Source organism: Raphanus sativus, unplaced genomic scaffold, assembly GCF_000801105.2.
Source record: "Raphanus sativus cultivar WK10039 unplaced genomic scaffold, ASM80110v3 Scaffold0158, whole genome shotgun sequence".
In the NCBI taxonomy this organism is placed as follows: Eukaryota; Viridiplantae; Streptophyta; class Magnoliopsida; order Brassicales; family Brassicaceae; genus Raphanus; species Raphanus sativus.
This window is the reverse complement of record NW_026615478.1, coordinates 27344-54298: the sequence shown is the minus strand read 5'-3', so window position 1 is coordinate 54298 and position 26955 is coordinate 27344. Positions and strand designations below refer to the sequence as shown.

Below are 26955 nucleotides of genomic sequence, written 5' to 3'. Positions count from 1 at the left end.
TGCCTCGACTTTCAACATTAAATAGGGATTCAGAAAACTTTGCATCAAGGTTGAACTTATAAAGTGAATCAAATAAAATACCACTACCATAAAAGTAATCATTTCGGTACAATGTGAAAACACCATGTGCAACCTTAATACTAAAACCTAAATTATCCAACCTACTAACAGAAACAAGATTTCTAGCACACTCAGGTACATAGAGACACCCTTCAAGATCCACATGACTTCCAGTGTCCAAGATCAATCTATACGTCCCAATTCCTTCTATTCGTGCCTTCATCCTGTTTCCCATGAACAAGTACTGTTCAGGTCCTCTTATGGGCTGGATCGAACTGAATCCCTGTTTAATATGAGACACATGAGTAGTAGCACCAGAATCTAACCACCAAGTATTATTAGGAACTTCAACAAGATTCATTTCATAGCAAACAAAGCTGTAATGTTTACCTTTCTTGTCGAACCAAACCTTCCTTTTAGGACAATCCTTTTTGAAGTGTCCTACTTGCTTACAAAAGAAACACTTCTTTTCCTTCTGGATTTGACTTTCAGGTCCTTTCATGAAGTTCTTAACATTCCTTTTGTCCTTCCTACTTGATGTTCTTTTGCTGCTACTGGCACTTCCAAGACCAACGAGGTTAGCAACTTGATCTTTCATCTTCCTTAATCTCCCTTCCTCTTGAATTAGCATAGCCTTTAATTCCTTAAAGTTCCATTTATCCTTAATGGTGTTGTAGTTCACCTGGAACTGGCTAAATTCAAGAGGTAGAGAGTTCATGATGAATTGAACCAAGAACTGCTCATGCACCTCCATTCCTAAGGTCGTTAACTTTGCTGCCAGATTAGACATGTGCGTCACATGATCATGGATTGGCTGAGACCAGTCAAACTTTTTCGTAGTTAGCTCATTCATGAGACTTCCTACAATCGACTTGTCAGCCAATTCTGATTGTGAACACTCCTTAATTTTCTCTATGAATTCCCTTGCTTTCTCTGTCTTAGGCATTGATGGCTTAATACTTTCCGCCATCGTCAACCTCATAAGGTTCAAGCTCAGCCTGTTAGATCGCTCCCATCTCTCATAACGAGACTTTTCAGATTCGGAGCTATCTACTGTAATGGCCGAAGGTTCCTCATCAGTTAGTATGGCGGAGTCCAGAGCCATTACACCCAGTGTAAACCGGATTTGCTCGACCCACTCACCATAGTTGAGGCCATTAAACTTTACCACAGAGTTAGCAGATGCAAACACATTTGATGAAGCTGCAAGCATTCATACATGTTTACTCGTTAGTGCTTTGAGACTTTAATATATATTCAGACTAATAGAAACTTTAACACTTATATTTTAAATAACCTTTGGGCAATATTTAAATATAAGTATTTTCAATGATGCTAATTATAGTTACTTTAATATTAATCAAATCAAACATTAGTCAAATAAATGTTATCTTTGGATATACATATTATTTACTATAGTAAGAAATAACTAATTCTTTTCTTATTATTAATTATATTCAGTGATTCACCTTTGGGTAATCTCCTAGAATATAAAAAAATAAAATAATTGATCTATCAAAACTTTTATGTCATTTAGCATCTCTGATATTGATCAATTAAGAAACTTTGTAAAAATTCTTTTAATATCTATATGTAACATAACAAGGCCACTTTGGTGACTATCATATTATATACATATAAACATTAAAAAGTAAGGGAAAATTATTTTAAATTGTGTTAATATTTCATGACACAATTACTCTTTATAGCGGAAGCATTAAACCACGAAGCATGTACATAAATCATTATGGTATCTCGGTCCATTATAAAATACCATTAATAATTATCATGAGATATATAAATATCAATCAAATAACCGCTTACGCACACTACGTAAGTGTATGCACATTGCTTCATGGTGACTTTTCATACAAGTAACCGTCAATACTATTTTCAGAATAAACGATATGCACACACACCATTAATCCTTCAGATTCTTTGATGCATGCACCCGTTCAATTCTATGACACAAAAGGTTTATGACATCGTACATCATTACGAGAGTGTCGAACTTGATCGGATGATACCAAATCACTATATACGTTCTTTTCTCTTATGATGCCAAAACTTTGTTGTCAAATTAATTACTGTGATTTAAAACAAATCTCATGAACACTCTTTAAAACGGTTGATACCGTATATGTTCACGAACGAAAGAGAAAAAAAAAAAAATATTCTAGATTGAATCATCAATTTCTTCATGATGCAAATATTATTATTATGAGTGCAATTCCTTTACGGTTGTTACTGAAAACGTAAACCTCATGAATTAACAATGTTCCAAATCATTTACGGAAATTCACTAATTCATTTACGGTAACAACAATAAAACCCAGATTTCAAGAGTTATATTCAAACGTGACTTTAATGTCGCAACCATAATAATTAACTAAGTTCAAATTCAATACGAACGTTTCACAAGCATCACGCAACAAATAGATTCAACTTAAGGATGAATTAATCAAATCTAATTGGCTCTGATACCACATGTTAATTTATTTCAACAAGATCTGATTTAGATTTGTCTTAATTCAATCCTAATACATGTCTAGAGAAAGTAGAAATACTAACCTTGATCCATGCTTGGATGCAATCCCACCAATTGATGTTCTCCCCTTTAACCTTCTCTTTTGGAATTTCCTTGATGGACAAGAAATCCCAAACTGCCTTAATCTCTTTTAATGATCAGTGTTGTGTGTTTTTTGTGAAATAGACTTTTTCTTGCGTACGTACAAAATAGTGTGCGAATCACTTTTATAGTAATCCAAGAGGTAGGTGTCTTAACCAACGCAACTCTCGCACAAAACACAACGCAACACCTCATTGTTTTAACCGTACATATGTTTTATAATGTATAATCATATACATTAAATTATTGTAACACATTCTGTTATTATTACATTTTACCCACATATATATTTATATATATGATCATGAGATTAAGACATTTATAAACATAAGGTAAAGTAGGAGGGTTATCAATACACCCATATTCTAACTCATTTCTTGAAACCGATCCATCACAGTATCAACTTTTATATTAGAATATAAAACATTAATATGAACTTGAACTTTATATCAAACCAACAGATACATAGGTCACATAGAATATAAAATATTCTTACACAGGTGTCCCGTACAAGAGACGGCTGATCAGTTACAATTGTGCGTTCTATGTAAAAAAAAACAGGCAACATAGATATATATATTGATTAAAGAGGTGTGATCGAAGGGTTGTATTGTTTAAAAACAGGGAACGTAGATATACATATGTTGTTTCTCAGAGGTTTGATTGAAGGGTTGTGATGTTTGGGAATTAAACGATTCATGAAAAGATGCAAATACGACAATTTGTGATGACGTAAGCTATCTAGAGTGAAAGAATTTTATATCAGTTAGATCAAAAATAAGGAACAAATCTGACTATTAGATAAATACTGTTTTTCCTATAAAAAATGATGACATAATCAATCATTAAAATAACGGGGAGTAAGAATAATGGTAAATGAAAGTGACAAAGAAACAATATGTAAATTTGTTAAAAACAAAAAATCTTTCGGAAGGGTTGCGTTGTTTGGTATTTCAGAAAAGAAGAACAAAGGGTTGTGCCTTTTGAAAAAGCGATGGTTCAAAAATGAAACGTTTAGAGACGCACTGTTTAGATTACTGATGATGTCATATATTTAACTGAAACTAAAACTTGACCATCAGATTGTTACAAAGAAGCAATTTTTACCGTTCGATGGAATTTTTATTTTCCTATAAAAAAAAGATGATGTCATATGAGAACAAAAATCATTTTGCTATTATATATAGATGGTGAAATTTAAAACATCTAAAAAGATATAGGTTCCGAATGTTACGAACCTCACTGTCCCGCACCACAGTTAACTAACAAAAATCTCTACATACATCATATATTTATACATTTTTATAACTATTAGAATTATACCGCAGTTGAACTGTTTGTTATGCACCTCTCAGTCTGCAATCACCATTTGGAGCTATAAAGTAGCATATGATTTTTTTCTAATTTTATTCTTTAAATAGCAGCCATTTGCACCTTTAGTTTGTTTATTACACTCATATGGACCTTTCATTACTTATCAAAGAATTTTGGCTGAAAGGTGCACGAACGCTGCTTGAATTAGATCCAACAGTCTTTCGTTTTGTTTTTTTAAATAGTTTTTCCTTGTACACTTGCAGTAGATATCAGAAAACAACCAATTGAATTAGTCTTATAGTACTCTTTTAGATAATTCAATATCTGCGATTAATACACTACTAGGTGATCACCCGCACCCTGTGCGGGGCGAACGGACCAAAAGAAATTATAAATTTTAATTATAGATATTAAAAACATAAAAATGACATATGGTATAATTAGCATAAGTAATGTTGATATACAGATTAATGTAAGAAAAAAACCAATTTGGAATTAGAAGTTTATTGAATTTTTCAATCAACAAAAAATTTATTGAAGTATCCGGATAATGATAATTTTATTATGGTTGACAAACGTAATTGTCTTATTATCGAAGTTAAATCGTTATATTTCATTAAAATCATATTGATTTTGAAGTACATAAAAGTTGTAAGAAGAATATAAATAAATTGAAGTAAATTTAGTGGGTTTATTAGAACTCAAAATTGTAAAAGAGACCCTTATCGAACCTTAATATCCATTATGACTCAAAATACGTATGAGTTTCTTTTGATTTATCTTTTATTTATAAAGAGTTTTTTTACTAAAAATCTTGATGAGACATGAGATCATGGGCTACGGTTCGGATGTTGGATTCGATCTCTTTTCTCATCAGCTGATATATTTAGATATTGCCACAAAGTAATGTTGTAAATCCCTAATTGTTCTTTGATTTCTAGACAGTTATATAAAGTATTATATGTATAGAGCGAAAATTAAGGAAGTCCACATTAAAAATGATGTTTTTCTTAAATTTAATCGGAAAGAATTATATAAATTTACAAACTAAATGTCTATCACCATTTATGATTTCGTTTAGGATTATAATTTTATATTTCAAGATAATAATAGAAAGTATTATAAACAGATGGCGAAAACTAAGGAATTACACATTAAAAATGGTTTGTTCTTTAAATTTAGTCGAAAAGAATTATATAAATTTACAAACTAAATGTCTATCACCATTTATGATAATTTTGTAATCAACAGTATTATTGCAAAATTTAAGGGAATGCAAAAAAAATAATATGGAATTCCTTTTTGAATGTAAGCTCATAATGTTTTATATACGACTTTGATTTTACAATATAAAGCAGTTTGTATTGTCCAATCCCAAAATAAATATCATGTATCTCATAAACTAAAAAATATTATTCAAAATAAATGTCGTGTACTAAATATTTATAGAAGAACATAATTATGATTCTTGTATATTTTCTAATCTCTTAAAAAATGTCATGTATCATTTATTAATCGTAAAGAAGTTAATTATTATAATAATATGAATTGTATATATAGTCAAAACTCTATCAGTTGTGACTATATATATTAGACTATCCTATTAGTTTTGTATATGATTATAATCAGAGATTTTCAGATAATCATAGAAAGTATTATATGTATATAGCATAAATTAAGGAAGTCCACATTAAAGATTGATATTTGCCTTAAATTTAATCGAAAAGAATTATATAAATTTCCATTTTCAATATATATGTCATCATTTATGATAATTTTGTAATCAAAAAGTATTTTGCAAAAAAATAGGGATTGCAATAAATTTAATATAGAATTCCTTTTTGAATGTATTTTATAATTTTCAAGATTGCTCATAAATTTTTATATACGACATTTTGATATTATAATATAAAATAATTTATATTGTCTATCTCAAAATAAATGTCATGTATCCCATAAAATACAAAAAAATATCCATCAAAATAAATGTCATGTACTAAAGTTTTATAGAAAAAGTATGAATTATTTATATTTTCCAGTCCCTGAAAAATATCATTTATAATTTAGAGTCGTAAAGAAATATAATATTATAAAAATATAAATCATATATATAGTCAAAACCCTATTAATTGTGACTATATATATCATTTACTATCATATTAGTTTCGTATAACATTATAAAACCCTACCGGATTTGATATTATCGTCCATATCAATGCACATAACCAATTAATATCAATTAATATGACTAAAACATTATGTTAAGCTACTATTAATTCACAATGGCAAAAAAATTAATAAGTCTAGTAAGAAGAGGATTTTTACACAAAGAGGTTGAGAAGGAATATGGTGTTGCCACATAGGAAATGACATTCTTGTTAATAACACATGAACATAAGGCTAGTCTCTAAAAGTGCTTCTATTTTAATATATAAGGGATTAAAATAGAGAATCCAATTATTGCTGCCATAAAAAAACAAAACGTAGACATTATAATAATAAATTATGAAAAGTAGAACTTAAAAAAAAAGTTTCACAGAAAATCAATCAATAACAACAACTGATGTGAAAAGTATCTTCAAAACTCTCCGTTTGCAATCCTATAAAGAACATAACAAAGAATATAAACTTATCAAATTACAAAGAATTATAAATGGGAAGTAATTAAGTGAAATATATTACCTCTTTCTGAAAGCATCAATTTCTAGAACATCATTAGGCTCAAATGTTAGTCAAATTCTTGAATCGACCTTATCATGATAAAAAAATTTTAAAAAAATATACAGATAATATTATCTCAACCGGTTTTAAAAAATATAATAAATTACCTTTTCCCCAATTAATTTGCCGAAACTGTAAAACAAAAAGTACGTTAACATTTGTCGAATTCCATAAATTTTAGAAAACATGAGTAAGTGTTCCATAAGCAACACACTTAATGACGACATTACTGTAAGTTTTGAAAAAAATGAATTAAAATCAGTAATCAATCGCATATTTTTTTTTAATTTTGAAAATTTATTAGGTTACTATCATGTATCACAATCAATCCTTATATTTTCATCTAAAATTGGTAAGAATATAATAGACTACCATAATTGAAATACCGAATATAATTGATTGATAAAAATTACTTTACTGTGAAAGCTTGTCATAATGTTGCTGTTGTTATTGTGATCATTTTCAGCATGTGATTTACGTTTCTACATCAGTCTAGCTCTAAAATAGGAAAGAATACAATATAGACTAAACATAATTGAAATCTCATATATGATTGATTGACTCAAATTTTATGACTAATATTTGACTTGACACCAAGATTTACTTCATTAAGTTTATTTTTGATTCACGTAAATATAATTCATTGACTCAAACATAATTGAAATCCCGAAAAGTGGCTGACGATTATAAATGTTAATAATTTACGAATATTATTTTAGTTTTGAAGTTATCTTTGTAATCATGGTTCTGAAAACATTATACATTGACTTAACATTTTATAAAATAGTGTAAACTCAAACTCTCAACGATTAGAGTACTCAAAATATTGTATATAATATAAACAATAAATTTCACGTTTCGGAAATCGATCCAAAGTTTCCATTGTCTTAAAACATTTTTTGAAAGAAACAGAAAAGACACCCACAACTAATTCATTTTGTTTTATTGATCTCGAGTATCCAATTTTTTTTAAAAAATGGTTAAATAATAACCGAAGAATATAATTACTGACAATATTGATATTTTCCTGATTTAGCAACTCATTAAATTTCATTGTTTGTCTTTAGTGAATATGCATAAAATGAAACATATACTATATATTAATTGTAATGGCATGATATGTAATTAGCCTAGATTGAAGAGGGTTTTTTCAAAAAAGTTGTGAGGTGAATTGTGGTTGTGACACCTAAGAAATGGCACACTTGTAAATCCCACATGAGATAAAGGTTTATTGTCAAATGGTCTCCTCAAATAATAAGAAGGGGATTTGATACTTCATGAACAAAAAAAAAATTGAATTACCAATCAGAATATGAGGATTATGCGATCCATCTAGAATATTTTTGAAAGGCACAAAACAAAAGACATCCATTTTTGTTGGGTATGAACGAAATGTGAGAAAGAGTGTTTATAAGAAAACATAAGACATAATTTACTCACCTGGCTTTCCTTTTATAACAAATTTGACAAAGAATTTTTTTAATTATGGTAACATCAAATAATTGTTAATGACGAAATGATGGATGTTAATTTTTTTTATAAATATGGTAACCTCAAAAATGAAACATTAAAAGAAATATCACTAATCATATCAATCATGCTTTGCGAGATTTCATATTCAGGAAAATCAAGAAACATAAATCAATAATAATGTACGATCTGATTATGGACTTAACATAAACCAATCATAACCGAGATTTCATATCCAAAAATGACATTTATTGTATCATTTAATCCCTCTAAATTATGCCTTCATTGTATTATAACAAAACACAAAAGTAAAAAAATTAATTTTCACGAAATGATGGATGAGTATGAAAATATGAGCATTATATTAACAATATATATATTCTAGGATCAAAAATATATATATATGTATGTAATATAAATATATATGTTCTAGGATCAAATGTATATATATATATATATATATATATATGTTCTTGGATCGAATATTTTATAAACATAAAAAAATTTAATATATATATGTTCTTGGATGGAAGTTATAATGCTGACTAACATAATATATATATATATATATATATATATATATATATATATATATATATATATATATATATATATATATATACACATAAAAATGATGGATGTTACATTATTTCTTATAAATATGGTAACCTCAAATATGAAACATTAAAATTAAAATCGTTAATCATATCAATCATGCTTTATCATATCAATCAAGAAACATAAATCAATAATAATGTACGATCTGATTAAGGACTTAACATAAATCAATCATAACCAAAACGTTCATATTCAATAATGACATTTATTGTATCATTTAATCCCTCTACATTATGCCTTCATTGTATTATAACAATACAAAAGTATAAAAATTAGTTTTTTTCACGAAATGATGGATGTGTATGAAAATATGAGCATTATTTATATATAATATATATATATATATATATATATGTTCTTGGATCAAAAATATAAATATATATGTTCTAGGATCAAATATATATATATATATATGTTCTTGGATCGAATATTTTATAAACATACAAAAGTTTAATATATATATATGTTCTTGGATAGAAGTTATAATGCTGATACTAACATAAAATTTATATATATACATAAAAAGCATTGGGTATAATATATATATACATAAAAAAGCATTGGGTATAATATAAAAGTTATAATACGTAGAACATTTCCTGCGAGCAAGAATTTATAAACATAAAAAGTTTAATATAAGAGAAAATCTGTTCGACATTAACTATATGCACATCACGTATAGCACATCAAAAACATTGATTATAACATATGTGCACTACAATGGCATGAGATGTAAATGTTCTAGGCAAGGATGGGCTTTTGAAAAATTGGTGTGAGATGAAATGTGGAGATGCCACATAGGAAATGGCACACATGTAATAAACACATGGGCAAAAGGTTATTTTCATAAGTGGTCTCCTCAAATAATAGTAAGGGGATTAGTTATTTATTAGTTACGCAGGTGGTTTAGTTTTAACTTAAGGAAGGAGTAAAGTACAAGACATAATCATAACCGCCATAAAACCTTAAATTATAAAAAGGATCCTAATCTAGAATCATTTCTCCTAAAGCCTCCTAGTTCTTCTATGTTCTCTTCATGCCTCCTTCTCTCTAATTTGTCTCCCCATTATCTGCCTTATTATGTACTTTAGAAAGATTAAACTCTAGTTTTGTTCTACGAATAATGCTTTTGAAGCTAAATGTTTGCTCACTGGTCCCAAAAAATTGTTGTGCGCTATAACTTGGTCAAAATATAAATGCAGGACCACAAACTCTTCCTGATGTAATCACTAACTACAGCTTTAATGATGCATTAATTATAACGCAGAATTAACCTATGACTAATCATAAATTGATCACTTCCGGAGTTCCGGGTCTTTTTCTTATATTCGTTGAAAAATTTAAAGTGACATTAGTTTGAAGATTTTTTGGGAATAGGACTAGTATACGTTGTATTTTAGTACTACTAATTATGACCGATCTTAAACTCGAGACCACAGGTCAAGTATTTATTTCATTTTGAAAGTCACTAAATATTTACAGCAACTAGTAATTAGTAAAACTCCTGAAACATCTAGTATGTGAAAACACATTGAGAATTTGAAACGATTAATATTGGATTAAGAGCTTTGATAGTAAAGATGGGTCCTACATATGTTCATAGGATAAACACATCTCAAGAAATACTTTGGTGGTTTAATCATTGAAACACTCTTCTTCCTGGTTTTCCTCCTTGATGAATCATTACAAATTTACATGGGATTTTATAAGAAAATGAATGATTCTTTATTATATCATCAACACATCAACGTACGAACTATATCTTTCACCATTCATTTAGGCTATAGCCAAACCCACAATATCCTTCATCCTAAAAGATCATATCTTCATGAAGGTCTTCTGCAAGTTCCGAAAGATTCTCATGAGGCTCATCGACCTCACTCTCCCTTCCTCTTCTTGCCGGAAGAAGAACTCTTGTGAGGGACAGAGGTCTGAGCCACCAAAGATATCGTGCAGTAGTTCGTACTATTCATCTCACGTACACTACAATGAAGCTATCGCAGACTGCATTGGGTTCTTCAACAAGTCTTCCACTATGTCTTGTGATGCGGGTCATGAAGCTGGTCATGTCAGTAGACGATCGTAAACGTTTTTTATCCCATCTCAAAAACTCACATGTATCTTTTTTGCTATAACATTTTATGATTCAAGGCTTTGCTTTTATTTTTTTTTATTTGAGTTGTTGTCAAAAAAATGGAACACTTACATTAATATATGGTCACTTATAAGTTATACATATGTTTCTATATCTAGTAATCTTAGAAATTTCAAGCATTTTCAATAATTTTGAAACTGTCCTCCTTAAAAAAGAAAGGGATGTTAACTATTGTGTACATTTTTTACTAGTCTAGTTTCTTTAGAAATTTCTACCATTTCCATCTACGTTGAAAGGTTTATTTTAGGGGTTGGAGACAGCTTCTCGAGTTTTTCAGTCTTAAGTTCATGATTAACCCATGGACATTCTAAATGATTGCGTCACATAATTCTTTACATACTTTGGGGATAACATACATGTTTCATTAAAGATAAAATGTACTCAATAACCATTTACCAAGGTCATACTTTTTTTTTAACCAAGGTCATACTTATACATATATATCATTATTATCATAACCAAAACAAAACACACAAGAAAAGTGAATGAAATTTTTAAAACCAAGCTGTTTTCATTGCAAAACCTCTTTGAGAATATTCTTCCAATAAACAAAGGGATCAAACTCTCTCTTTTTCTTCTCCTCTTTCTGATCAAAAGTTGTCTCACAAGTCACAAGAAAACAAGTGCCCCAGTTCATAAATCTTTTGTTTTGTTTTTAGTATTGTGTCCCCTATTAAATACATTTCTAGATCCGCTACTGTATCCGCCACCGAAAAATTATTATTATTCGTAGTTGGGTTTGCATATTTCACGTCTCTCTTCTCACTTGATATGGATTAACCTTGGACTAGTACTAGTTGGTCCGTCACCAACACGAGGAACCAACACTTCGAATTTGGTTTTGAAAACAGTATCATCGATCTTAGTTTTGGGTTCCTCAGGATCTACTCTCAGCTTCTGAAGCTCTTGTTCTTTTGTGTCCTAAAGTTATAAACTCATTTTTTTGTTATTTTAATTAACTGATCTATTCTACAAGAATTTGTAACAAACCATTTCTTGATTCTCCTTCTTAACATTTTACCAAAAAGAAAAGAAAAAAAACTATTTGAAAGAAAATAAATCTAATACGAAAACAAATAAACAAGCCTGATTCCTCCTTGCGCGCAGTTGTTTGTCAGGCAAGTTAGGCAAGGAGCTATTTTGGGGAAAAAATGCCCATATTTACAACTTGACACAAGGCCCACTCATGTACGGCCCCTAAAACAAAAAAAATTAAAATTTACAAACAAATGTTTGATGACATCTAGAACCGTCAATACTACAAACACAAAGCCAAAGTGCAAAGACGCTTTGGTCGCTTCCGATTATGAAAGTTGAGATATTTCTTTTAAGGGCACTTCCGCCACCTCCACTTGTAGTCGGCGTAGCAAGAAAATGTCTCATAATAATTTGTACATACGCTCCTTAGCGAAACAAAACATGTACGTGCCTCATGGGCTTCTAGCTCAGGACCAGCCTGCATGGCACCTTATTAGACATTCTTCCCCGCAATTTTCAACGACCCACAAATACTAGCAGCCCCAAATGGTTACTTAAACTATATGAAGAGACTAATTAAGGTGCTTAGAAGGAAGAGGAAATCAAATAAAAACCAGAGACAGCTATTACGAGTTTGTCGTCGTTTAAAGAATAACGAGAGTGTGTTCGCTCGAGAACAATGTGCTTAGTTTGAAATAAAATGGACGAGTATATTATAATGGCCTGTTAATTAAGGATATATTTAAAATATGTCGCCAGTCTTGTCTCATCTTTGCACATGACTACATGAGAGTGGCTTTTATCAACATCCGGGAGCTAAAGCATTAAGCCCTCCAAGTTCTAATCTCAACACTTCAGCACGTTTTCATCAACTTATTAGCTTTTTTTTTTGTAACACAACCAAAAATTAGTTTTCATCAACTTATTAGCTATTACAACCAAAACTAACATTAAGTTATTAGAAACAATGAATAAAATGCCTCCGTAGCATAGTGGTATTGCGTTCGCTTCGTAAGCGAAAGGCCGCGAGTTCGATCCTCGCCGGGGGCTATAGAATACTATTTTTCTAAAGTACCAGAAAACCAGTGGCGTTATTACGGAAAGAACAAATTCACAGAGTTGAGGGTTTTCATCAGTTTATTTATAACACAATATATTTTTATTGTGTTGTCTGTATTCCTACTTGGTATATTTACAGCAACGTACGTTGTCATTCCTACAACGCTAGTCATCTTTCTGTTTTTTTTTTCTGGTAAAAATCTTTTTGTTTTTTCCCATGCTATTAATGTATTTTCTATTGTGTGGAACTGTGGATCATGTGGACCAATGTTTGGAATAGGGTCTATGCGTACCAAATAAATATCGATGCTAATACCGTCTGCAAAAAATCTGATCTAATGTCTCGGTCTCAACAAACAAAACGAAATCCCTGAAATACATATGGGTTATGCTATACGTATAAATTAGTAAATATTTTAGAACACCTTTATGTATATATATGTGTAACATGTTGTTTTTTCGAAGTCAAAATCATTTCGAAAACCACCAATTCATTGAGGAAAAAGTATTATGATCAATCATTCATAAAGCAACATAACTTTGTATAGAAAATGAAACAATACAACGAGATAATTTTACCAAACGAACAAAAAAAACAAAAACTTACAACAAATAGACCAATTAATAATAGACTTAATAATAATAAAGTACCCACACAGACATACTCCAACAAATCCTAGCAAAAGACATCGTATTGAATTTGAACATCCGCAGCAACTTGAATACTTAAGGGCACTTGCGGCGACCATCGTGGGTGGTGAGACTAGCGTAGCACTCGCACTTGTCGTGGTTTCCGTAGGTGCTAGGTGGCACACAGTTGCACCTGGCACAACAAGTTCCGCACGCTCTGTGACAAAGGTTTGGTCTACTTGAGAGCTTGCACCGTGCTATACAGGCACTTCCACAATCTACGAAAATAAACGTTATTAATCTTACTAATTAGACGTTAGTTTTAATATAAATTTTTACGTGTGTGCGTATAGAAGTGATATTTTACCAATTTTACTGCCGTAACCATTCTTTTTGTTTGAGCTTTCCTGAATGGATATTCGGAAAACGATAAATATAAGAAGTGTGTTTAAAATAAATATTGAGCATTTGTTATTAAAAATACATACCACATCGGCCTTGACGAGTTGGAGAACAAGAAGAGATATGAGAAGAGAAGTAATAAGGGCCTTTGAAATAGCCATAATCCTCAAAGGAGACGAATATTATATGAGAGCTAGCTCAATGAAGATTATACTATGTGTTTTTGAGTTGTTGTGTCTAATGAGAACTTGGAGGCCTTCTATTTATAGCCTTGATTTCGATGGACATTCGACCCCATACATTGGTCCAGACTGTTTTTTTAATTGTTTAAATGATTTCTTATAGACTAGTTTTGGGATAAATGAAATTGCCTTTCCGTATTTCAGAATTCGATAGGATAGCCAATTAATACTTTAACACAGTTACTGATGATCAAGAGAAAAATCAGAAAATAAAAGAAATGTACGCAGTTTTTTATAGTTTTAGTTCTCTAAGAGAAAAGTAATTTGTAATTTTTACAGCAATTATATATATATATATATAACTTCCAGTAATTATGTTTTTAACTATAAATGGTTCAGAGATGAAAAGATGGTTAATAGCATATTAATGTTTAGGTGTATATAGGATTTATTAATTTTATCTTTTTATAAGTGGGTCGTTTGATGGGTATAAAGTTGTGCGTACGCGAAGAAGAGAATATATTGGTGGGACAATAGCTTGTATTATTTGTGGTCTCTTGATTTATAAACGATTCGGTATATGTTTTATCTATAAATTATTTGAGATTCTTGTTTTTATGTTAATATTTCTTAGAGGTAAGAAAACTAAAAGCCAGTATTACTGAATAAGTGTAGACTTCTATCGTTCCCGTATTACCTAAATTGCTAATCAGTAAACTCTATTATTGGTTTCGCTTGGGTTTGGTACGTTTTTGTTCTACCAGAAATATTGGTTTCTGTGATATATAAACAATAATTAATTTGGAAATTTGACTTTTGACTTACGGAGTGAGCTTGTTTTATGAATTCTTGACCTATACACACGGACTACTCGTTCCGGCTTTGAAGTATATTTGCTCTTTATACGTACGATGTATCCATGCCATCTATGTAAAAAGAGAACCATTCATCACTATTGTTTTATTTTGTATGATGTCAATGCTCAGTTTGAAGTTTTGTTTTTTTGTTGATCTCCATTGTTTTGGGAATCGATCAGAATAATTTGAGAAAATTAAGAAGAGTTTTAGAACAGTTTATGTGGCTGAGACAAGAAGGATGAGGGGGATGTTGACGTGAGAAATCCTTTTGTCTTTTGAGGATCCTTCATTTCATTATGATCCACTACTCTTCTTGCGTACACTTTCTCCTGTTCTTTTTTTTTTTTGATACAGGATTAAATGTTCTTAGAGTTTTAATTAGAATTTCAAAGTTATTAGAATCGGATCTGAGATTTTGGAGATTTGAAATATTTTTAACGAATTCTAGTAATTTTTTTTTGATAATTTAGGAGCTTATCCCTACATAAAAAAATCTCAAAATTTTTTGGGATCTAGATCAATATTTGGTCTTGGAAATTATATACAGAAATACAAAGGAAAGGAGTAAAAGTGAGAGTTCATAGGTTCTGTGTTTGGCTTTTTTTTTCACCAACCTTATCGACTCCAACACCATCCCGCACGCACATTCTACACGGTCTAAACCATAGTCATCTAGTTTAATAAATAAATAATTGAGTCAACATATAGCATTTGTGGATGCATGAGAATGTCACTTCAATTATCATGGCTGACATATAATACTAGGCTACATAATACCACACTTCGGTAATCGTAGTTTCCTTAAAACGTTAAGTCAAATCAATAGATGTAAAAACTTACCGTAAGGGACACTAGAAACAAAGGAGAATGCGATTTTATTTAATAGACTAAGAATCATCAAACAAAATTAATAACAAGTAAATCTTAATTTTCTAAACCGTAGTTTTTTTGTCAGCAACATTACAATCTATCTAACCAGCGGGTTAGCCTAGTGGTGCTTGAGAGAGCTTCTGCCTCAATACGGTCCCGGGTTCGATTCCCACTGGCCACACGGATATGAGTCTATTGCTTTCGGCTCATTTGAATGCCCAGGAGAAGGTCTATCCGTGGGCTATACCTCCACCCGGGGTTAGACTTGTGTCATCATTGATCCGGGTTTAACCCTTTTTATGTTCAAAGAGAAAAAACATTACAATCTAAACGGTATCAAATTTTCATGAATTAAGAGGTTAAAGCCTGATATCGAAAATAGTTTAAAAAAAACAAATAGTGGCAGACGTACTTGTACACTTACGGGGCACGTGCCCCCATCTATTTTTTTGCTTTTCTTCAATAGTTTATATCTACGTTGCATGGAATCGCTCGTCAAGCTCTGATTCCCGACTCAGAATCGGAAGCGGAAACAGAAGCGGCGGGAAGCGCTTGAAATCGCAACAGAAGCGCGATTCCCAGAAAATGATGATTGGAAACGTGGAGGAAACGTACGTTTTTGATTTGGAAGCGGCTACTTGTTCATCGGAAACGTGATCTGTATTTCAATCACCACTGGTTTACAAAACAAAGAAGACAAACTACATGGACTTGCCCATGTATTTGTTATTTTAGTTTCATTTACGTAGGCCTGGTCCAATTTCATTGTCATGTTCAATCGTTTCTTTTCAAAATTATTTAATAAAAACATTATATAAAATAATATTCAATGTGCTGTACAGTGTTATTTTATAAATAACTTGATTCACTAATAATCTGTTTTTAATTGGGAAGATCTTAATAATAAAAAATTATGCTTGCAAATATAGTTTCTTAGAAAGCTTGCAAATATAATTTAAATAACATAAGAGGTTAAGTTTCAAAGAAAATACATAATAGGTGATACATTTAATTTATTAAAATAGATTAGGTATTGAAAACTTAGAATGTACTAAAAACACAGTTGGCAATAAATATCATTGGTGGAATTAGGTGAATATAAGTATGAAGATAAAATTTATATATTTTATTGTGAACATAGTAAATTCAGCTTTTTATTAAGTTATTCAATATATAATTATATATATATATATATATATATATATATATATATATTTATATATACCCGCTTCCAAAACGAATCCACTTCCTAAATATTTTCAAAAGTTCGCTTCTACGTTTTCAAACGATTTCGCTTCCACGTTTTCGCTTCCGATTCCATGCAACGTATGTTTATATAAAGCTTATTAGCTAAGAAAATAATCATAATGAGAAAAGCAGTTGTGCCCCCGACTAAATATCATCCTACGTCCGCCTCGAGTACAAGATATCGTCCTCGTGAAGTAACCAAGCGTATACAATATTGAGTGCATTACTATCTAAGACACTTTTTTCTTTTTGTTTACATCATTAGACACATTCGGTTGGTGGGGCACTTTCAGTGAGCTCCAGACGCTTTTTAGACCAAAATGCCCTTTTACTTAGCAAAAAGAAACAACGAGTTTGGTTTTGAGTTTGGTTTTGATTCGTTGTATTTAGTTTAGTTAACATTTACTCTAGTTAGTTTTTTTGGATAGTTGAGTTTAATTCGGAGCCACTAGATGACATCCAAAACAACAAAATCAAACCATTGAAATATATTAAAACTAAATATTTTTTTGTTAAAAAAAGGTTTTGTATCCCCCACCATATTTTAATGGTCATTATTACAAATTACAATGTATAAAATATATATTAGTATGTAAAATAAATTGTAATTTTTTCATCTACATTTTGATATCCATAATGTATATACTTTGGTAAAATTTATAATGTTTACATTTTGAGATCTATGTGGACAAGGTTTTGTGGACACTATTTTGTGGATACACATATTTCTATATATCACATGAAATTTTGTGGACATGGACACCATTTTTATCTTCTACATTTTAAAATCTATTTTAGTATATTTTAACAACTTGAATATGAGAAAACACATGAACACAAAAAAAAAATTGTGAAGTAAACGTTTGTGGACAAATGAAATATATGAACATATATAGTTGTGGATTGAGTAAAAATGTGGACATAGACACAATATCAACAAAAAAACATATCAACACACACCAAAAAAATTGTAGATTAATTATTTGTGGACATATATGTTGTGAATAAACTTTCCTTAAACCCTGAAGTCTCATCAAGACCTCAACTTTACTAGGATCCTCCCAAGTACTAGCCATTCTCTGGTTAAACCCAATATGAAATCACCTAAACTCTGACTTAGCAATAATCAATCTATATATACATGTAGAGTAAGCGTAGACACATGTGGACATATAAGCGAGTAGTACATGCTTATAACCCTCCACCAAATTCTTTGTTCCGATCATATCCATATTTTATAAATAAAAGCTTACACTCCATATATGGAGGACTTGTTCAAGTAAAACAGAGTTGCCAAACAGGCTAGAAAAGCTGATGGCTTCAAAATGTAACAAGAATTCAAAACCAAATCCTAAAAATCTCATAGTGGAGTAAACGATGGGTACAAGAAAACACATCATCCTCATACTGAGATAGTGGGAGTGATTGGACCTATGAACTGCGACATAAACCAACTAGCTTTGACTCCATAAAAGAGGTCGCAAAGACCATACCTTTTAGAGAAGATTCAAAGAGAAGAAGCAAATAAAACATCTGGAATTTTCTTACAGTGTTTTGACATCAGTAGCGAGACCAGAAAAGCTGATGAAGACACCATTGTGGGTCTTGAAGATTCTCTAGAGATTGATGTTGATTGTCTGTAGCTGCACACCGATCCTACGATCACCCGCGATGGCAAAGCAGTTCTTCCCAACCATAGCCACAACGGCACTTTCATTGTACTCGAAGATCTAAACGGCACAATATCCATCGATTAGTCACCATCATAGAGAATCAAACATAAGACTCAACTTACCGGAGCATCGGAAACGAAGGTCTCTTCACCGGAGAATCGGAAACAAAGGTCTCTTCACCATAGCATTGGAAACAAAGGTCTCTTCACCGGAGCAGTCATATCAAAGTGAAGACTTTCTCTTATTGCCTCGTTGATGTGACCCGGGGAAATCGTCGAGTGTTGATATCAACTCGGTACATGAGACATGACGGCTCTGCTTCGCTGTAGTGGATTCAGCGCCGGTCGTCGACACGTCTCGATCCAATTCTTCTTCAGATCCGGCCATAGAAACTCGTTAGTAACATCTTCTCCATAAAGAAACGAGATTTGATAGTATTAAGAAGAAGGCAAGAGTAAACTGCAAAAGTGAAATCAATCAACTTCTGGGAGAGGATGAAAAAGAATCACCTCAATTAGGGTTCAAAGTCCATAGAAGTGATTTTGAATTTTAATTTTGAGATAAGAGATAATGAGTAAACGATTTCTATTTTCTTATATTTTTAATTTTTTGTTTAGTTGGACAATTTGGTTTAGTTTAGAAAAAAAAAAAAGCAAATTGTAGTTGGGGGTAGAAGTGACAATAGACACAAAGAAAGTATAGCTCCAGCGAGAAGTGTCTGAATCTGTTAAAAGAAAGTGGAAATGTGTCTTAGAGTGTAATTTTTTCCAAAAAGAAACATAAAAAAAAAGAAATTTTAGTGATTTAGCCAGCTATAAAGTGTTGTTTTTCAGCTGTAATATACTAGTTTAACATAAAAAATAATAATTGCCAACCTGTGCTCTCTTTGGCGTTCTTTTGTTCCCATCCCAAGCTATTTATAAAAGATACTAGGGCTTAGTTGTTATTAGGGCCGCGAATTATAGCGAAACTATATTTTTATAATATGATTTTGCTAAACTAGAGTTTTTAGTCTAGAAGTTTATATTAATATCGATATTTTATAGTGGGTTCTTTAAAGCAAATTGGCTTAAAGAAACATGCACTTTAATTTAAGATATATATATATATATATATATATATATATATTTTGTAGCAAATGTGCCATGGTTCTTTTTACCAAAAAAAAATGTGACATGGTTCTATTAAGCAAAATGGCTTTGGTCCATACTTACTATTGTTCTGCATGATCATTTTTTTTCAAACGACAATTTGTACGATACCAAACACCGAGGGAATCATCTAGTGACCACTGACCACATAGGACAGAACTATATTTTTTTTTTGCCAAGGACAGAACTATACTTCAATTGGCCTGCTAATATGTTCAAGGAAATAAGAAACTAAAAACTAAATTAATCTCGTAAGCCCTTGCATTTTTTTTATTATTCTTAACTTTTGTTAATAAAAATACAACATACAGGTAATTAAGTTCCAGCTGAACTATATGCTTACATGAAGTCGAAAAGTTATACTGTATCTGGTTATATGAATTCAATTTTTTTATCTGGCTATATGAGTACCACCTCAACTTCAACAAAGATTACTGTAAATATGCAAAATTTTCATCCAGTAGCTATATAAAAATATCTGGTGGAATATAATTAGGTGATATGATTACAGAGTTTCCAGCTGTTGCCGCCGCCAAAAGAGTCGAAATCGAATAAACAAAATATACTTAGATAAGCTCAAACTTGAGAACTTAAAAAAAAAAATAAACAAAGCAACTCTTTATCAAGAAAACAAAGCAACCCTTATATAAAAAAAAAACAAAGACCGGAAGAAGTTTCTACAAGTTAACCATGGTTTGTTTTTATTAGACTTTAACATCATAATTATATAGTGAAATGGTTTTTCTAACATAAAGTTTCGAGAAATACAAGTCATGTTAATAAATAGTAAACCATGTCTGTAAAATGTGAAAATGTGAACTAATTCATCACCAATGTTCATTCAGCACTTAAATATTCATATAGGTCACATAAAATAAAAGTAGTCGTTAAAAGAAAGAAAAAAGGGTCATATAGAATTTAATGTTTCGACGACTAGTAATTTAGAGCAGCTAAAAAGAAAACTCCTTAATTTTAGAATTAAGACGCTATATTTGAAGTTTTAAGATGTTGTTATCTAAAAATAAAACTTCAAAATTATTTATAATTTACTGTATAATCTTTATATTTATTATAATTAATGTAGAACCATGACTATAAATAAATAGAATATATAAAAACATACTATAACAATATTAATTAATAAACTCATACATTACAATGTAGAATTATAAATGAATATATACAATTAAATTAATATAAGTAAATACACATTATTCTCTAAAAATATTTCAGTAATGCTCCATCTTCGGTTACACAAAATTTGTTTGGACAATATTTTAAAATTTTTGAAAGATTTACGGCAAATTTACCAAACCACTAGTATCATTGTAATATTTAAATGTATATCATAATCTTTGTATTCATATACCTATTAAAAAAGTTTTATATTATTTTTTTTGTAATATTCTTGTTGTCCAATTATAGTTTAAAATAATATAAATTCCTTTATTTTATTAAATTTTATGTGTAAATAAAAATAAATCTGAAATAATTATGAGATATAAAAATTTTAAGATTAAAACGATAAACAAAAATATTTAAAAATCAGAAATGTGATGTATAATTAATTGTAAGAACCAAAATACAAATAAAAATATGAAAATTTGTAAAACTTCTTTACCTCCTCAAAACTCTAACTCTAAATTTGAAGTTTTAAAACTTTTTGAGATAAAAAAATTCTATATTCGATGTTATAGATTTTTTTTGGAAGATGCTTACTAAAGTTTTTGTTTCTCCTCTCAAACAAAACCAAAAACCAATTTGTGGAGTATATAACAAAATTTATAGCAAGAAACTAAAAGCTGAGAGGTACGAAATTAGTATTGTCAAAAGTCTCTAAATCAACTCCCTTTTCCTTTACATCCAAGAAACAAAACATAAAACGTATGAGAAAAGGAGTTTACAGTAGACTAAAACGATGGTCTGCAAAAAAGAAACATAGAGCCAAACTCCATACTAAGCTTAAAAGCCATACCGTGTCTTCTTCTCTCTTCTTCAACAGATTTTACACAACACCTGACGGCAGACGAAGAACAAGCTGGCCACCCATCAAACTGTCCCAACATCAAAGAAAAACATAAGAATATTAGAACATCCATCAATGTCATTAGGTGTGAGGAACATATTTGATTTTACCTCTTGACATAGTAGTAGCAGAAGTCAGCGAGAATGAAGGTTTGTATGACTTCAGAGATGAGGACCATTATAGGCCAAAACCCATATCCTAAAGCAGTCAGTAACCTCCCTCGAGTGTCCAAGACCTTACACCACCATCACATTATTATTATTATTATTATTATTGTATATACTATATATTTGTTCACATGGAGCTTCATAGACTAGAGGCAAGGAAACAAAACCTGAAGAACCCAATGTGCACAGCTCAAGAACCTAGCTATCCCCAATGCAAATACGTAATGTGCTGTGAATGGCTCCACGATCTGAGACAAGAAAATGCGGTTACTAGTTTAAATATGTAAAAGGACAAAGACCGGTTGCAAGCTTTTGTGAAGTACCTTAGTGTTTTGCATGACTCTAAGCTGAGGAAGAACCGAAACAGCTTCAAGGTAAACGCAGAAGGCCCAAGAGATCTTATTGATTATATGGTGATGTGTTGATGGGTGAATCAGAACCGATAAAACAGCACATGGTACAACCTGCAGCAAGAAACAATTAAACCGACAGCTCAAGAAAGAAAACCCACAAAAAAAAACAACAACTTACAACGTAGTAGATTGCAAAATTGTCTTTGTCTTCCATGTAACTAGCCTTGAGCTTGAAACGGATCATGTAGATAACCCAAAGGGTAGTCACCAAAGTAGCCGAATCAAGCAACGTGTGGATATCAAACTCCATCACAAAGCTACAGTACAGTCTCACAGCCAGAAACAGAGCTGTTAACTCTTGAGACTTCAAAGACAGTCCTGTCGGAAACACAAACCAAAGATTGCAAATCAACCAATCTCAAATCCCAACACCTAAACCTAGAAACCCATCAAGAATCAAGGTTTGAGTTACCGGCGCAAGTCTTCTCCTTGGTGAGTTTGTAGATGAGGACGGAGATTCCGAGGGCGTGGACAGCTTCGGCGGCGACGAAAAGGTTGTCGTGGTCGTGAACGATCATTCTCAAGAGGACGAGAGCAGCCATGGCGGACACAACGGCGAGAAAAGCTTTGACCTTTGGTGGTTGCCGGCGAACCCATGTCGTCACGGCGTGGATCGGCTTCTGCGCCGCCTTCATCTTTTGATTTTCGCTCTCCTCGCTTTGTTTACTGTGAAGATAGGAAACAGTAAAGTCGAGACCTTTCGTAGCTTCTTGGTACGATGATTATAAGTAAACAAACCACAGATCTGTCTCTTCTGTGTGATTGTTGAGACGATCGGGTGATCAGTACACGGTTAACTAAAGATTAGTCCTTTTTTATTACAAAACATAAAAAGTTCGACACTTTGTGATGGCGACACGTGGAAGTTTGTTTTGGTTTAGGTGGAAGTTAGATTGAGGTAAGCCAACGACTGCAAGAACCGGTTTGGTTTCAAGGCATATTCCCAAATCACAAAACCATGATCGGTAGATTAAACCAAAAATCGGTTATAAGTTTGGTTCGGTAGTTGGTTAATTTGATTTTCTAATAACCAATCCTAACCAAAATATATTGAACCAAACTAACTAAATTTCAAACCAAAATAACCGATTTTCAAATCCAATCAATTCCCAACACCTAAACCTAGAAATGTAGCCGAATCAAAAGTATAACCAATATACTGAACTCAACCAACGGCCCACTCAACTAACCAATTTCAAATCAAAATTAATCGAAAATGTTGAAACTGTAACCAAGATTAAACCGAAATTGAAAAACTTCTATTAGTTTTGGTATAATTTTCTTTAGTTTTCAATTTTCATCAAGGCACTAAGAACAAAAACCAAATTTTGTTCAGTTCACTTGACATACTAACTAAAAACGGAAAACTCAAACCAAAATAACCGATTAAACCAAATCCTCAGTCCTAATACACTGCATCACTACCGCAAGTGCATAACTAATTCCCTTTTAAGTTTTCTTCTCCCATCGAAATATTAAATTGAACCAAGGATGAAAATCTTTTTAATCTTCTTGACATAGTCAAATTAACTTATCTAAGAAAGAAAGAATGCCAAATGCACTAGCCGCCAATGCGATAATGGAGCACTTACTCGAACCCGAACCAGTCTCTAAGGTTTTTTTTTTGCTAAAATGTAAATGTCATTGCAAGAATGAAGGTTTGGTTACATGTTAATGGAACCCAATTTGCTTTTCAGTCATTCTGACAGCTTAGGGATGCAAAAAAGTTTTAAAAAAACCCCTAAACTACAAAGAGATCATGATCAAACTCAACCAAACAGTGGGAGCTCGAGCATGATACCAAACTAGAACTAAAGACAAACATTTTAATCTCCCCATCCTAAGCACTTCTCAAATCAATGGAGAAACCATAGACTACGAGAGTAAAGCCGTAAGGAGTGTTTAGTCAGGTCTCACCGAGGTGGCTCTAAGCAGGCATCGACGGCGACGGCTGGCTCCCATCCCGGAGCTCCGCTGGAGGAGGACGCTGGCCAACAAAACTCAAGCTTGCTCGGTAATTGCTACCATGTGGATCCGACTTCGATGCTGTTTACACTGAAGCACTGGTTGCGGTCAAGCGCAGGCGGTCGACTTGGCTCCCTATCCGGCTACGCGACACAATGGATACAACAAACGACTTCAGGTCACACGGAAGCAGGAACCGGAGTTCAGGAGGATGGAATTGACGAACAAAAGAAGCGATTAAGCTCCTTAAAATCAGATGGTTCAGGGTTGAAGAAGGCTCCTCCTTGAAGCAGGTGACATCGTAACTAAGGGCTGTCCTCAAGACCCCAATGAACAATATCGAAAGCAAAAAGGAAATTCCAATCTAAAACCAGAGATCACCATGGTTGTTGTCTTAGGACTAAAGAAAGAGGTCCTCGGTGGCTTACCTCATAGCCACCTTTCACTCAAAGAGAGGAGAAGCTCTACTGAGACCCTTGGAGAGACCTGATAGAGGAGCCATCTGAAGCGAGATGAAGAGGCGAGAACGGCGACGGCAGCGACGCGTCTGGTGTTCTAGCTATCTCGGATCTCGAAGTTGACCCAACTTCAAACGCAAACGGCGACTAACAGGGGATCTAAGGGTCGGCCCTAAGATAATCCCGACTCTTCTTACCCCGCCGGAGCTCCAGAGAAACCAAAGACGGCTTTGATATCCGACTATCTGGAGGAAGAATCCAACAGATCCAGAGGCGTCAAGCAAGGAGGCAAACTGAGAGGAAATCAACGAAGGGAAGAGGTGGAGATAGACACAGCGGAAGGTTTTATGGCCCTCTCACAGCACCAGGTGGCACCAGAGAGGCTAGGGGAGAACGGCGATTTGGATCGAGGAGATTAGAGTTCGAGAGAGAATTGGGGGCGCGTTGGATGGACGCGCCAAAAAAGTTATAATCTCTCTCGGAGTGTGAGATTGAGTCTCTAAGGTTATGAAGGTAGATACACAGCCTGAGAGAGGAAGACACGTGGTGGAGAAAATCAGTAATGAACGGGTCAACATCTTATCTTCTCTATCAATTAAGCTGCTTGCGTTTTCATGTTTTCTAATAGAACATAATACGTGTGCACAAATTTGTGGGGGTAAAATACATTGTACTTTGAAAAAGTAAATACTAACCCACTATCATTTCATTATAAATAGATGATGATCTTTGGCTTATTTCCTCACACTAAACATAAAACATACATACATTGAAACAAAAAAAGAGTTATATAGTCATGGCTAAGTCTGCTACCTTGATCACCCTTCTCTTTGCTGCTCTTGTTTTCTTTGCTGCTTTTGGTGAGTTATGAATCCTAATGCATGGTAAAATGAGTGATATTTTAAAAAAATATTAATCACTAACATTGAGATGAATGCAGAAGCACCAACAATGGTGGAAGCAAAGTTGTGCGAGAGGCCAAGTGGGACATGGTCAGGAGTTTGTGGAAACAACAAAGAGTGTAAGAATCAGTGCATTCGACTTGAAGGAGCACGACATGGATCTTGCAACTATGTTTTCCCTGCTCACAAGTGCATCTGCTACTTCCCATGTTGATAATTACCAAATATATTTGGAGTTAAAGTGTGTGTATTCTCATAAAATAAGTCATGTGTCATTCTATGAGTGACCTAATTATGACATGTACTATATATGTTTATGCCGGTTTGCTATAATAATGTAATATTCTTGTTTCTTCTTGTCCATGTTTGTCTTCAACGTGGGCATAAGGAGTGAGAACTTTTCAATAAGAACACCCCACACGACTAATTAGAGCATACTCTCCGGAGCTACATAATTTCATCTTTAGTATAACATATATTTGGATTCCATAGCTAATAAAGTCTACATAAAGAAAAAGAAACAAAAAGTGGTGGTTCTGTTCTACGAATATTGGTAATTTGGTATTGATATCCGAAGAGACCAAGAATAAGACCAAGTCTTCTCTTTAACATATTCTTCCATCATTTGACATACTTATGTTGTTGGAAAAGTCATTCCGAAAAAACTTCTGAAAATGTTTTCTGAAAGAATACTTAGTGGGTGTTAGTGGGACTTTTATTTTTTATAGAGTTTGTTGATTTGAAAAGTTATGAGATTTTTTTTAAATTTGGAAAGAATTGTAGAAAATTTTGTATATTGTGAAAATCTATGAAAGTAAAGTAATGTAATGATTTTAAGAATTCAAAGGAAACACGTAGTATTCTCAAAATTTTGTTTTGTGAGTTAAAAAGTTGAGAATACAACTCCCAATAACATTTATTTTAATAGATTTGTAGAATCATTAAAATCTAAATTTTTTGAATAACAAATGATTTTGTATAGAATTATAGAATCATCAAACCAATAA

At 32.1% G+C, this 26955-nt stretch overlaps 3 protein-coding genes and 1 non-coding gene across 5 annotated transcripts; 2 read left to right on the top strand and 2 right to left on the bottom strand.

Moving 5' to 3' along the window:
• Nucleotides 1–12923: 12923 nt before the first annotated feature.
• On the top strand, nucleotides 12924–12995 carry TRNAT-CGU (transfer RNA threonine (anticodon CGU)). The gene has a single exon. It is a non-coding gene; the product is annotated as a tRNA-Thr (tRNA).
• A 530-nt stretch (nucleotides 12996–13525) lies between these two features.
• LOC108816296 (gibberellin-regulated protein 1) lies at nucleotides 13526–14269 on the bottom strand. Its single transcript, XM_018588876.2, has 3 exons — nucleotides 14123–14269; nucleotides 14002–14041; nucleotides 13526–13912 (listed from the first exon to the last, which is right to left on the bottom strand). Exons 1-3 carry the CDS (start codon nucleotides 14195–14197, stop codon nucleotides 13731–13733), a joined length of 297 nt encoding a protein of 98 aa, XP_018444378.1. The 5' UTR covers nucleotides 14198–14269; the 3' UTR covers nucleotides 13526–13730.
• Nucleotides 14270–21820: 7551 nt separating this feature from the next.
• On the bottom strand, nucleotides 21821–25525 carry LOC108832236 (uncharacterized). 2 transcript variants are annotated; one of them, XM_018605731.2, is made up of 7 exons: nucleotides 25017–25525; nucleotides 23036–23289; nucleotides 22742–22941; nucleotides 22534–22674; nucleotides 22378–22458; nucleotides 22154–22278; nucleotides 21821–22071 (listed from the first exon to the last, which is right to left on the bottom strand). In XM_018605731.2, exons 1-7 carry the CDS (start codon nucleotides 25019–25021, stop codon nucleotides 22023–22025), a joined length of 855 nt encoding a protein of 284 aa, XP_018461233.1. In that variant the 5' UTR covers nucleotides 25022–25525; the 3' UTR covers nucleotides 21821–22022. The 2 variants fall into 2 exon arrangements, with proteins under 2 accessions (XP_018461233.1, XP_018461234.1); XM_018605732.2 differs by lacking the exon at nucleotides 25017–25525 and adding an exon at nucleotides 24541–25007.
• A 271-nt stretch (nucleotides 25526–25796) lies between these two features.
• Nucleotides 25797–26373, top strand: LOC108832238 (defensin-like protein 3). Its single transcript, XM_018605733.2, has 2 exons — nucleotides 25797–25906; nucleotides 25987–26373. Exons 1-2 carry the CDS (start codon nucleotides 25843–25845, stop codon nucleotides 26160–26162), a joined length of 240 nt encoding a protein of 79 aa, XP_018461235.1. The 5' UTR covers nucleotides 25797–25842; the 3' UTR covers nucleotides 26163–26373.
• The last annotated feature ends 582 nt before the right edge of the window (nucleotides 26374–26955 follow it).